This window comes from Scyliorhinus torazame, chromosome 6, assembly GCF_047496885.1.
Source record: "Scyliorhinus torazame isolate Kashiwa2021f chromosome 6, sScyTor2.1, whole genome shotgun sequence".
Lineage (NCBI taxonomy): Eukaryota > Metazoa > Chordata > Chondrichthyes > Carcharhiniformes > Scyliorhinidae > Scyliorhinus > Scyliorhinus torazame.
Window position 1 is genome coordinate 294,468,266 of NC_092712.1, and position 14,486 is coordinate 294,482,751.

A 14,486-nucleotide genomic window follows, 5' to 3' on the forward strand; every position below is an offset into this window, starting at 1 on the left:
AACCCCTGTAGTGCCGGACATGACCAAAACATATGGGTATGATTCGCTGGGCTTCTCGAGCACCTCGCACACCTATCCTCCACCCCAAAAAATTTACTGAGCCGTGTTCCAGTCATATGTGCCCTGTGTAATACCTTAAACTGAATCAGGCTTAGCCTGGCGCACGAGGACGACGAGTTTACCCTGTTTAGGGCATCTGCCCACATCCCCTCCTCAATCTCCTCCCCTAGCTCTTCTTCCCATTTCCCTTTTAGTTCGTCCATCATAGTCTCCCCTTCGTCTCTCATTTCCCTATATATATCCGACACCTTACCGTCCCCCACCCATTTCTTTGAGATGACTCTGTCCTGCACCTCTTGTGTCGGGAGCTGCGGGAATTCCCTCACCTGCTGCCTCGCAAAAGCCCTCAATTGCATGTACCTGAATGCATTCCCTTGGGGCAACCCATATTTCTCGGTCAGCGCTCCCAGACTCGCAAACTTCCCATCCACAAATAGATCTTTCAATTGCGTTATACCTGCTCTTTGCCACATTCCATATCCCCCATCCATTCCCCCCGGGGCAAACCTATGGTTGTTTCTTATCGGGGACCCCCCCAGTGCTCCGGTCTTTCCCCTATGTCGTCTCCACTGTCCCCAAATCTTCAGTGTAGCTACCACCACCGGACTCGTGGTATAGTTCCTTGGTGAGAACGGCAATGGGGCTGTCACCATAGCCTGCAGGCTGGTCCCCCTACAGGACGCCCTCTCTAATCTCTTCCACGCCGCTCCTTCCTCCTCTCCCATCCACTTACTCACCATTGAAATATTAGCGGCCCAATAATACTCACTTAGGCTCGGTAGTGCCAGCCCCCCCCTATCCCTACTACGCTGTAAGAATCCCTTCCTCACTCTCGGAGTCTTCCCGGCCCAAACAAAACCCATAATACTCTTTTCTATCCTTTTGAAAAAAGCCTTCGTGATCACCACCGGGAGACACTGAAACACAAAAAGGAATCTCGGGAGGACCACCATCTTAACTGCCTGCACCCTCCCTGCCATTGACAATGCTACCATGTCCCATCTCTTGAAATCTTCGTCCATCTGTTCCACCAACCGCGTCAAATTTAGCCTGTGCAATGTGCCCCAATTCTTAGCTATCTGGATCCCCAGGTAACGAAAGTCTCTTGTTACCTTCCTCAACGGTAGGTCTTCTATTTCTCTACTCTGCTCCCCTGGATGCACCACAAACAGCTCACTCTTTCCCATGTTCAATTTATACCCTGAAAAATCCCCAAACTCCCCAAGTATCCGCATTATTTCTGGCATCCCCTCCGCTGGATCCGCCACATATAGTAGCAGATCATCCGCATATAAAGATACCCGGTGTTCTTCTCCTCCCCTAAGTATTCCCCTCCATCCCTTGGAACCTCTCAGCGCTATCGCCAGGGGCTCAATCGCCAGTGCAAACAGTAATGGGGACAGAGGACATCCCTGCCTTGTCCCTCTGTGGAGCCGAAAATATGCCGATCCCCGTCCATTCGTGACCACACTCGCCACTGGGGCCCTATACAACAGCTGCACCCATCTAACATACCCCTCTCCGAACCCAAATCTCCTCAACACCTCCCACAGATAATCCCACTCCACTCTATCAAATGCTTTCTCGGCATCCATCGCCACTACTATCTCCGTTTCACCCTCTGGTGGGGCCATCATCATTACGCCTAACAACCTCCGTATGTTCGTGTTCAGCTGTCTCCCCTTCACAAACCCAGTTTGGTCCTCATGAACCACCCCCGGGACACATTCCTCTATTCTCATTGCCATTACCTTGGCCAAGACCTTGGCATCTACATTGAGGAGGGAGATTGGTCTGTAGGACCCGCATTGTAGCGGATCCTTTTCCTTCTTTAAAAGAAGCGATATCGTTGCTTCTGACATAGTCGGGGGCAGTTGTCCCCTTTCCTTTGCCTCGTTGAAGGTCCTCGTCAGTAGCGGGGCGAGCAAGTCCAAATATTTTCTGTAAAATTCAACTGGGAATCCGTCCGGTCCCGGGGCCTTTCCCGTCTGCATGTTCCTAATTCCTTTCACCACTTCTTCTATCGTGATCTGTGCTCCCAATCCCATCCTTTCCTGCTCTTCCACCTTGGGAATTTCCAGCCGATCCAAAAACTCCATCATTCTCTCCCTCCCATCCGGGGGTTGAGCTTCATACAATTTTTTATAAAATGTCTTGAACACTTCATTCACTCTCTCCGCTCCCCGCTCCGTCTCTCCATCTTCGTCTCTCACCCCCCCTATTTCCCTCGCTGCTCCCCTTTTCCTCAATTGGTGTGCCAGCAATCTGCTCGCCTTCTCTCCATATTCATACTGTACACCCTGCGCCTTCCTCCATTGTGCCTCTGCAGTGCCTGTGGTCAGCAAGTCAAATTCCACATGCAGCCTTTGCCTTTCCCTATACAGTCCCTCCTCCGGTGCTTCCGCATACTGTCTGTCCACCCTCAAAAGTTCTTGCAACAACCGCTCCCGTTCCTTACTCTCCTGCTTCCCTTTATGTGTCCTTATTGATATCAGCTCCCCCCTAACCACCGCCTTCAACGCCTCCCAGACCACTCCCACCTGAACCTCCCCATTGTCATTGAGTTCCAAGTACTTTTCAATGCATCCCCTCACCCTTAAGCACACCCCCTCATCCGCCATTAGTCCCATATCCATTCTCCAGGGTGGACGCCCTCTTGTTTCCTCCCCTATCTCCAAGTCTACCCAGTGTGGGGCATGATCCGAAATGGCTATAGCCGTATATTCCGTTCCCCTCACCCTCGGGATCAATGCCCTACCCAACACAAAAAAGTCTATGCGTGAATAGACTTTATGGACATAGGAGAAAAACGAGAACTCCTTACTCCTAGGTCTACTGAATCTCCACGGGTCCACCCCTCCCATCTGCTCCATAAAATCCTTAAGCACCTTGGCTGCTGCCGGCCTCCTACCAGTCCTGGACTTCGACCTATCCAGCCTTGGTTCCAACACCGTGTTAAAGTCTCCCCCCATTATCAGCTTTCCGGTCTCTAGGTCTGGGATGCGTCCTAGCATTCGCCTCATAAAATTGGCATCGTCCCAATTCGGGGCATACACGTTTACCAACACCACCATCTCTCCCTGTAATTTGCCACTCACCATCACGTATCTGCCCCCGTTATCCGCCACTATAGTCTTTGCCTCGAACATTACCCGCTTCCCCACTAATATAGCCACCCCCCTGTTTTTCGCATCCAGCCCCGAATGGAACACCTGCCCTACCCATCCTTTGCGCAACCTAACCTGATCTATCAGTTTCAGGTGCGTTTCCTGTAACATGACCACATCTGCTTTAAGTTTCTTAAGGTGTGCGAGTACTCGTGCCCTCTTTATCGGCCCGTTAAGCCCCCTCACGTTCCACGTGATCAGCCGAGTTGGGGGGCTTCCCACCCCCCCCCTTGCCGGTTAGCCATCATCTTTTTCCAGCTTCTCGCCCAGTTCCCACGCGGCTGTATTTCTCCCAGACGGTCCCCCCCCGCCCATCCTTTCCCGCACCCACTCCCCCCTTTCCCCAGCAGCAGCAACCCAGTAATTCCCCCCTCCCCCCCCCCCGCTAGACCCCCCGCTATCGTAATTACTCCCCCCATGTTGCTCCCAGAAGTCAGCAAACTCTGGCTGACCTCGGCTTCCCCCCGTGATCACGGCTCGCCCCGTGCGGTGCCCCCTCCTTCCTGCTTCTCTATTCCCGCCATAATTATCATAGCGCGGGAACCAAGCCCGCGCCTCTCCCTCGGCCCCGCCTCCCATGGCCAACGCCCCATCTCCTCTCCCTCCCCACCTCCCCCCATCACCACCTGTGGGAGAAAGAAAAGTTACCATACCGCAGGATTAATCATACAATCCCTCTTCGCCCCCCCCCCCCCCCCCCACTCGTCCCACCACTTTGTCCAAACGTTCATTTTCGTAGTCCAATCATTCCAATTTTTCTTCTACAATAAAAGTCCACGCTTCATCCGCCGTCTCAAAGTAGTGGTGCCTCCCTTGATATGTGACCCACAGTCTTGCCGGTTGCAGCATTCCAAACTTTATCTTTTTTTTGTGAAGTACCGCTTTGGCCCGATTAAAGCTCGCCCTCCTTCTCGCCACCTCCGCACTCCAATCTTGATAGACGCGGATCACCGCGTTCTCCCATTTACTACACCGAGTTTTCTTCGCCCATCTAAGGACCATTTCTCTATCCTTAAAACGGAGAAATCTCACCACTATGGCTCTGGGAGCTTCTCCTGCTCTCGGTCCTCGCACCATAACTCGGTATGCTCCCTCCACCTCCAACGGACCCGTCGGGGCCTCCACTCCCATTAACGAGTGCAGCATCGTGCTCACATATGCCCCGACGTCCGCCCCCTCCACACCTTCAGGAAGGCCAAGAATCCTCAAGTTGTTCCTCCTTGCGTTATTTTCCAGTGCCTCCAACCTCTCCACAGATCGTTTCTGGTGTGCCTCCTGTATCTCCGACTTCACCACCAGGCCCTGTATGTCGTTTTCATTCTCTGCTGCTTTCGCCTTCACGACCCGAAGCTCCTGCTCCTGGGTCTTTTGTTCCTCTTTCAGCCCTTCAATCGCCTGTAATATCGGGGCCAACAACTCTTTCTTCATTTCCTTTTTTATCTCCTCCACGCAGCGTTTCAAAAACTCTTGTTGTTCAGGGCCCCATATGAAACTGCCACCTTCCGACGCCATCTTGGTTTCTGCTTGCCTTCCTTGCCGTTGTTCCAAAGGATCCGCTGCAATCCGGCCACTTTCCTCTCCTTTTTCCATCCGTGTCCAGGGGGAACACCCTTCTGGTTTACCGCACGGTGTTTTCAGCCGTTAAAATTGCCGTTGGGGCTCCTATCAAGAGCCCAAAAGTCCGTTTCACAGGGAGCTGCCGAAACGTGCGACTCAGCTGGTCATCGCCGCACCCGGAACTCCGGATAATGGTAATTTAAGTGCTGATTGCACAGAAGACATGGCTGCCCCGTCCTCTTCTTCCAGTAGACCAATGGCCCCTCAGAGGGGGCTGCGGTTGTAGAGCTGTTGATTCGTTCGGTGGGCCATAAAAAGGGGGTGAGGGTCCCTTTGGGTGGGTTTGGTATCCTCCTCTTCGTTGATCCACCCACCCAAAGTCACTATATTGGGGCTCCTGCTGGTAAACTACCATTTCTGCCGCTTGTTGGGATCGCCAATCATCCTTTTTCATTACATACTCAGTCTTAACCTTTGTAACTGGGCCTCCTTCTTGGCCTACACCCTCCTTCCAATAAAATCTGACTGCCCTTGCCATCTGGGAAGGGTCGTTCTCTGTCCAATTCATGTTATTACATTTCACAGCAGTAACCACAGAAGGTGGTAGGCAATGCATTAACATAGCACAATATTGAGGGGAATTCTGACCATTTTGATACAGCAAATCGCCTGACTGCCCCCGGTAGATTTCATTAAAACGCTCCAGAAATTCCTCTGGCTCTTCAGTCTTCTTAGGTTTTAGGTCTAAGATAACAGAAAGATTTATGGGCCTTTGAAATGTGCTATTCAACGCATTCAAGATCTGTGTCTTTCTATCGTCGTCTAACGCATAGGCCTGCTGAAGTGCGGCATGACTAGCATAATTCAGGTGGTTAAGATAATTGCGGTACTCTGCTGGGGTTAAAATCTGCTGGACTAGGGCCCAGAGGTCCCTTAAATCAGCTTGATAAATTGAGATGGTAGTTCTCAAGGAATCCATGAAGGCAGCAGGAGATTTTTTCTATCTGGGATTGTAGACATAATAGCCATCATCTCACTGGGTGTCCATGGGGAGTAAACGTCTATTGTGGGGTTCGCTCCCACAGTCACTGCGTCGGGGTTTCGCATCTTCCTAATCGGTAACTGTCTCCGAATGTCACCAGGGTGCACTCTAGCTATTTCCCCTGGTTGTTCCAGGACTTCAACATCTCTCCCTGTCACTAGGGGGAGTTCTTTCTCTTCAAAAGAATCTGTTTCAGCTTCCTTTGTTCCCGAACCTTGTGGTTTCTGCTTAGTTTGGAGAGACTTAGGTGATATGCTTACTTTTCCAAATTATTGAATTTTTCTTTTTCTGTCAATTCAAGGCCAGCCATTGAACTACGTAGCTCATCTCTTGTTTGACCCGTGCCTTTCCTCTACTTCCGCTTTTTAAAAAAAACTTAAAAATGTTTGAAAATTCAAATTGAATTACTGCAACTTGCAAGCTTAGCTCTGATCTCAACTCAGAACTAAATTTACAATTTGCTTAACACAAACTTGTATAACATTTACAACTTAATTATTTCTTTATCTTAATTTTTCTTTTAACAAGTTTTTTTTCTTTTACATACACATAAGTATTAGCAAAATCAACTATCATCTCCAGATTTACACTTTTTAAAATGGTGTCCATGATCTTCTTTAAGTTTCTATTAATCTCCAGATAAAATGAGATAAACCTTATTTCAAGTAAGTAAAACTTAAGATTCTGGCAATTTCAATCAATTGCTTTCGAAAATAATAACTTTTATCAAAGAGGTGGAGAAACCCACTGGTTTCCTTTAATTAATTCAAAACGTAACTTTGCTGGTGTTCACTGACTCAAAGGAAAGGTATCCGATTACACTACAGACTGGTGCTGTTATCTCAAGGCCTGAGTGAGAAGCACTGTCTGTCTTTAACTTTGCCTGCTGCTGTTAACCCTTTGAGAGACTTCTGCTTCAACCAATATGCAGCATTCCCCACAATCTCAACTAGTCCTCGGAACTGCGTTTTTCGCCAATACAGTCCAAGGAGACAATTTTAGCTTAAACAACTATATATTTAAAACACTCACACATAGAGTTGAACCATCTTCAGATTTAAAAACAGTTATACTGGACTGAACCTTCAGTACTGAAGTCCCATCAGCCCCTGAACCCATATAATGGACTGAACCTTCATTACTGAAGTCCCATCAGCCTCTGAACCCTTATACTTGGAATTGAATCATCATTTGAGATGTCACATCAACCCAAAACCCTAACCCAAGCCGAAACAACAATATGAAATCCCATCAATTAAATTGCTAATCCCCAGACTGACCTGTGATTTCATCGAGGCGGTCTTTCTGTGCCAACCGCGAGTGACCAGACTAATCAGACGATAAGAAGAGGGGAACAATCAATGCGCGGTCATTTTCCAGTTCTACATTGAGGGCCCTTGTTCCCCATCCTCCTGTTCATAATCAGTCTAATTCTGATTTCGCAGTTGGACCAGGATCGCCCTGAGAAATCCCGGGTTTCGGCACCAAATGTTGAATCCCAAATTTCTTTCTCCGTCAGTCTGGCCTCAATAAAAGTCGAGATGGATTTGCAAGTAAAAAGAAGTTATTTTATTCAGATTGCAAGCGACCTAGTCCACAGTGATACAGATAACATGTTGCTTTCTGCAGCCCCGGGAACTAAGTGAAGGTCCCAGACAAAGAGATCAGTACTCATACATTCAAATGGCATCAAGTTTCACATACTCGACACCCATAGGTCATCCTATGTCCCTCCTGACTTGTTTGATCGATTCTGATTGGCTCACTTCCAATCCCTTTCTCCGACCCCTATCAATGCAGCATCACTCTCATAGACACACCTCTTCCTGCTTTTTCCATGCGGTCTAAAATCCTTTGTCTCTACTTGCCAGAATCAAAGTGGCTTATTTCTACATTACATTAACTAATATCTCTAAAGTAACTATTTTATATCACATTCGTCACTAATGTCCATCTGGGAGCATCTCACTGGCATGACTTCAATGTCACTACTACTGGGATGACAGCTCTATCAGTAAAAAACATTGTAGCCTAGGTTGTACATTTTAGGTTCAGAATGCTGTTTGACAGTGTTGTGAATTGGCAGGTGGTAATTGCCGGGCTGACCAAATCGGGAACCCTGGAGAAGATATCACAACAATTTGTAATTTATATTTTATTATGAGGAGTTATGTCTTCTAAACTGCAAAACCACTTTTGGAGATTATAATTATTAAATTACAACATTTACTGACAAAAAGAAAATAAAACATAAACATACAAGATTACATTCACACAATTAAAGGTAGTTCTGCAAATATTCCCCGAAAGATTCCTCCTCAGTTACACTCTGATAAATGCACCTATAAAAGCAACAGACTCTATAGAATTCAATCTCTAAAAACCCCAGTAAGGTTACCACAAGGCATCCACTGTTGCTGAGGGGAAGTAAAGTATTCCTCGGGGCTTTTCTTTCTCCTTTGATAATCAAAATCCAGTATTTGTATCAAAACTTTGCGGACCAAATACTTTTCTTGCCGAGGGTGGCTAAGGTTCACTCAGCTCCTTTCACAGCTTTCTCTAAGCATAGCACATTGTTGAAGGCATCATAACCACTCCCATCCATGCAGCTTCCTCTTTAAGTTTGTTTTATTTCTTTCATGTTTAAATCTAATGTTCTCAAATTTCTTCAGAAGTACTCTTCCCAGAACATAAAAATCTTTCATAATATTTTTATGCCTGCTACTTTTGGGTAAAAGTAAACTTAATACTTTGCTTTACTCATTTATAATCTTTGCCATTGTAAGTTTTCCTTCTGAAATAGAATAGCTAATTTTCAATTTACCCCCTTATCTTCTAATGCAAATTTCTATTCATGCTACTTACTGGTATCCCATCTTAGTTTCCATTACAACATACTTGCTTTCACATCCACGGCCCTCTTGATGTTTTTAACCTTGCAATCTAACTGTACACAACACACACATGTGACTGTGTGGGTTTCCTCCGGGTGCTCCGGTTTCCTCCCACAAGTCCTGAAAGACGTGCTTGTTAGGTGAATTGGACATTCTGAATTCTCCCTCTGTGTACCAGAACAGGCACTGGAGTGTGGTGACTACGTGATTTTCACAGTAACTTCATTGCAGTATTAACGTTAGCCTACTTGTGACACTAATAAAGATTATTATTATTACACACACAAGTCTGTTTCACAGTATACCACAGGGATACTAGGAAAATATGATATTTCTTTACAACAGCCAATGTTGAAGTTTAGGGACAATCATTGCATCATCCCCAGCCTGTGCTGACACTTGTTGGATTCATGAATTTCTTCATGTTCTCTTAAAGTTACCTTGGGATATGGGAGTCACTGGGAAGAACTGCATTTGTGGCACATCCTTAGTTGGCCTGAGAAGGTGGTGAGTCACTTGGTAATTTTGGAAGGCAGTAAAATGTCATCCAGGTTGGTGCGTGGCTCAAGTCACACAGAGGCCAAAACACAGATTTCCTTGATAACATTAATGAACTATTTGGGTTCTTATGGCAATCTGACCATATCAGTGAAAAGTCACGTCTTGCCAGTGTTTAATTGCAAATTATTAAAACTGTAGTCATGATGGGATTTGAAGTCACTATCTCGAGATTAATGTTCTAACAACTGTCAGGACTCCATTTGAGAATCCCCAAAATTTGCAATTTTTAAGACTGTGAGGGAAGACTACTAGACCAGGGGAAGACAACGAGATTGACAACACTGGCCAATAGGTATCTTTCATGTTAAAACAACTTTAATTTAAACACAGAATCAGTCATATTAACAACATAGTAATAGTTTTCCAATTAGCAATAATCACAGTTCTAAAATAAAAGGAAAAAAACTGTAATTCTACACCTGCCATTGTATATTCCAATTAAGCAACCCAATACAGTTCAAATACCACTTATAAATAAAGTTAACAGTCATGGTTACTTGTTTCTCTGTGCAGAGCTTTGAAGAGAAACCCTTTCAGCAACAACCTAAAAGTCCTTCTGTCTTGTCAAACCTGTTCAACCTAAAATCTTAAAGCAGGCTGAAAAACTACAGACAGACCTGGCTTCTCCCATTAATTATATCATCTGTACCCCAAGCATAAGGCATTCACCAGTCTCCTCCCACTGAGATGTCCCATGACCTCTTTAGCTAGGAATAAACACAATCCCCCATAGATTATCTACACCCAAGGAGCTTCCTAAACATGAACAATATTCCATTAGCCATCTATATGTTCACAAGTAAATGGTTAAAATCAATGATTATCTCACCTTTACATTCATTGCATAACATAATCATTACATCATCACACCTGACCACTGAGTGGGTGCAGCATGCCAAAGGTTCTTCCTCCCACCACCACCCCTCTCCCAACCATTTAAAGTAGCATTGTTGTTCTGAAGACCAATTTCAATTGAACATCCTGTCTCATATTCTGACAAACTCTCTGACAGCTGACAGGAACTACATATTGATGAAATACAAATGTCAATGCCGATCACAATTAAGTATTAAACTTCTAAAAAATACAGTGGAATTCAAGGGAAAATCGTCCCACTCTTGAGGGGGCCAGGAGAGGTGGTACCAGGGGCAATATTTGAAATGTGTGTGATGGTTCACCTCCCCACTGCATTCCTGGCTCCAAGTTGTGGCAGTGAGAACCTGCCTAGCAATGTTGTCTATGAGGCTACTGATGGGACCATTTGGGGCTGGCTGTTGATTCTGGGGTCATCCAGGATTTCCATGCCCCTGCAGTTTGATAGGGACCCAACAGCAGGCATGAGCATCACCAGGGCTTCCTCATGCTGTCCGCTGCAAAGGTTCAAAGGCAGCTGCCTCAATCATAATCCTTCCTCAGGGTGGGGGGTCTCCTGCGCACCGAAGCCTCTAAGACCCGTAGGCCTTCCTTTTTGTCAAATGTTAATCGGGCTTCAGAGAGTGTCTCCATTTTGAGGCACCCTCATGCTCTGCTTGCCTCAGCATCTTCCACTTTTGTCGGTGGTGCAACAGTCCATCTGGTCCTGCAGGCCCTCTGATTGGGCCTCTCAACTTGTGAACCTGTCCGCTATCCTCAATTGGACAGCAGCCGTGCAGGCAGCCTGTTAATTATCTGGAAGCTTCTAATTGCCGGTGCACCTCTAACCCACGCAGGGTTTGGGACCAGAAAATGTTTCTGATGTCTGGAACATTTTATAGCGCATGAGATTAATCAGTCCATCGTCTTTAAATATCACTTTTAGATTCACAGATCTTTCTAAATGGGAATTATTATGCAATAATTTTTTTTGTTATACAGAAAGGAATAAATTCAGTAAAGGTATTTGAAAGAAACTTGTCCCATAGATTTGCAAGTGAGATTACATTCACTTCCTTACATGTAAAGAATTGTGTCTCTCTTTTCAGGTTTTTGATCACATCATGTCTGCAGTAGAAGACATCTCGGGACAAATTGGACACAACTATATTCAAAACAAGTACGTACATTTACTGACAGATTTTTTCGGTGTTCTGTAAAGGTTGAGCGCAGTTCGTTAATGCGGCTCTTAATGCATAACTTAGTAATACTCCGACTGTCACACTTCCCTTCTATAACATCACGATTTATAATTTCATACCTTCCAAACGATTTCACCTCAAACTTTTGCCGCTTTGCAGCTTTTTTTCCTGTCCTCAGTTTTTTTAGCCGACGTAAACTACAATCCTCTTATTATGATGCGTTCTATTTCAGGTGGACTAACTTTGATAGAAAGTACCTGAGTAAAATGATGGTGAGGAAATCGGCACAGATTAGTCGGGATAAGATCCTCAGCGTTTTCCGTGAGTTGAATCTGAAGGATGCCATCAGCTACGTGTCTGAGGTAATCTTTTTTAAAAAAATATTTTATTGAAAATTTTTGGCCAACCATCACAGTACATTGTGTATCCTTTACACAGTAATATAACAATATAAATAACAATGGCCAGTTTTATAAACAAGAAATAAATAATATATAAACAAAAACAAAAACAAAACTAAATGGCAACTGCCTTGTCCCAGATAAATATTCTCCAAAAATATGTTTTAACAGTCCAATATACAATTATCTATAACAACAACCTATACATATTATACTTATATATTAACATCCCTGAGAATCCCTCTGGTTCCTCCCCCCCCCTCCCCCCCCCTGGGCTGCTGCTGCTGTCTTCTTCTTTTCCATTCCCTCTATCTTTCTGTGAGGTATTCGACGAACGGTTGCCACCGCCTGGTGAACCCTTGAGCCGATCCCCTTAGGACGAACTTAATCCGTTCCAGCTTTATAAACCCTGCCATGTCATTTATCCAGGTCTCCACACCCGGGGGCTTGGCTTCCTTCCACATCAACAGTATCCTGCGCCGGGCTACTAGGAACGCAAAGGCCAAAACATCAGCCTCTCTCACCTCCTGCACTCCCGGCTCTTCTGCAACCCCAAATATAGCCAACCCCCAGCTTGGTTCGACTTGGACCCCCACTACCTTCGAAAGCACCTTTGTCACCCCCACCCAAAACCCCTGTAGGGCCGGACATGACCAGAACATGTGGGTGTGATTCGCTGGGCTTTTCGAGCATCTCGCACACCTATCCTATACTCCAAAAAATTTGCTAAGCCGTGTTCCAGTCATGTGCGTCCTGTGTAACACCTTAAATTGTATCAGGCTTAGCCTGGCACACAAGGACGATGATTTTACCCTACTTAGGGCATCAGCCCACAGCCCCTCCTCAATCTCCTCCCCCAGCTCTTCTTCCCATTTCCCTTTCAGCTCGTCTACCATAATCTCCCCCTCGTCTCTCATCTCCCTATATATGTCTGACACCTTACCGTCCCCCACCCATGTCTTTGAGATCACTCTGTCCTGCACCTCCTGCGTCGGGAGCTGCGGGAATTCCCTCACCTGTTGCCTCGTAAAAGCCCTCAGTTGCATATACCGGAATGCATTCCCTTGGGGCAACCCATATTTTTCGGTCAGCGCTCTCAGACTTGCAAACGTCCCATCTACAAACAGATCTCTCAGTTGTGTTACTCCTGCTCTTTGCCATGTTCCAAATCCCCCATCCATTCTCCCCGGAGCAAACCTATGATAATTTCTTATCGGGGACCACACCGAGGCTCCCGTCTTTCCCCTATGCCGTCTTCATTGCCCCCAAATTTTCAGAGTAGCCACCACCACCGGGTTTGTGGTGTATTTCTTCGGTGAGAACGGCAACGGCGCCGTCACCATGGCTTGTAGGCAAGTCCCCCTACAGGATGCCTTCTCCAATCTCTTCCACGCCGCTCCCTCCTCTTCTCCCATCCACTTACATACCATTGAGATGTTGGCGGCCCAGTAGTACTCACTCAGGCTCGGTAGCGCCAGCCCCCCCCTATCCCTACTACGCTGCAAAATCCCTTCCTCACTCTCGGGGTCTTCCCGACCCACACAAAACTCATGATACTCTTCTCAATCCTTTTGAAAAAAGCTTTCGTGATCACCACCGGGAGGCACTGAAACACAAAGAGGAATCTCGGGAGTGTGGTGTTGGGTGCTCTGGTGCACAGATGAGCCAACACAGTTGTATGTGGTACAACTCTATTTTATTATAACTCTTATAATACAGTTCGTTCTGGATACTCTGCACGTGCTGTCTCCCTGAGTGTGTTTGGCAATAGATGTGTCCTGGTTCTCCTCTGCCGCTAATACTGACCACCGGGGGTCGTGTCTGTGCTTTTATATCTTTCTGTCATTGGTTGTGGTGTTGTGTGTTCTGATTTGTCTGTTGGTGTGTCTATCATGTTGTGTGTGTTTGAATATCATGACATCCCCCCTTTTTACAAAGATAAGTGCCTACGTGGTTATAAATATAATTGTGTCGTGAGTGCATCTAAGAGTGTGTGTGTGTGTTGTGTACAGCGTGTGTTTATGACGTAACTATTTACATGGGGCGATGTCGGCTGCGTCACGCTAACAAGGTTGTACCATAACAAAACTTGGATGCGAGAGAAAAAAAAAAAACTTGAACATTGGTCTGGTCAGACGATATCTGGAACAATAAACAACAACAGGTTATAATACAGAAGTGTTTGACTTTTTGAACGTATGAACAGCGTTATAAGTCCAGTCTAATGGATGACCGCCTCAAGAATGGGCTGGTCCTCAAGCCGGTTCAGCTGTGGAGATTTGGTTCTGGTGGCGATGGAAGGGGCATGATCCGTGGCATCTCCACGAAGTCATCCTTGGGAACCAGTGGAGGATCCGGCGTGTGCGTACGGTTCAGTTGCGAGCGTGGAAGGAGGCGCAAAGCTCGCTGATTGCGCCTACGCACCAATCCATCCGCCCTGCATGCCAGGAACAAGGTGGAGTCTTTTTCTTTTTATGTTTGTGGTGGACGGCATCTTGTAGCCGATGGGTCGTTGCCATCGAAGTAGCACCATCACTAATATCATGCAAGGCGATGACTGTGCCAGATGTGGAAGTTGGCCGAGACCGTGTACGCTGGTTCCGGCCACCTGCTGTGCCGGAAGGGCGACTCCGCAGAGAAACGTCGAAGCATGTCGCCTTGGAGAGAGAATTGTTGCTCGCATCAACGTCTGGCGATGGCGCGAATTGGTGTGTCCATCTTGGACCGCCGGTGCTGGTTGCCACTGCCGA

At 46.4% G+C, this 14,486-nt stretch overlaps 1 protein-coding gene across 1 annotated transcript in view; it reads left to right on the forward strand.

Annotated features, from left to right (window-relative positions):
- LOC140425514 (sodium/hydrogen exchanger 3-like) overlaps window positions 1–14,486 on the forward strand; it is a 175,929-nt gene that overhangs the window by 114,546 nt on the left and 46,897 nt on the right. The window contains exons 9-10 of the mRNA XM_072509879.1: window positions 11,243–11,313; window positions 11,568–11,697. Of these exons, the coding sequence (XP_072365980.1) occupies window positions 11,243–11,313; window positions 11,568–11,697 (201 nt within the window). The remainder of the gene's footprint in view (window positions 1–11,242; window positions 11,314–11,567; window positions 11,698–14,486) is intronic.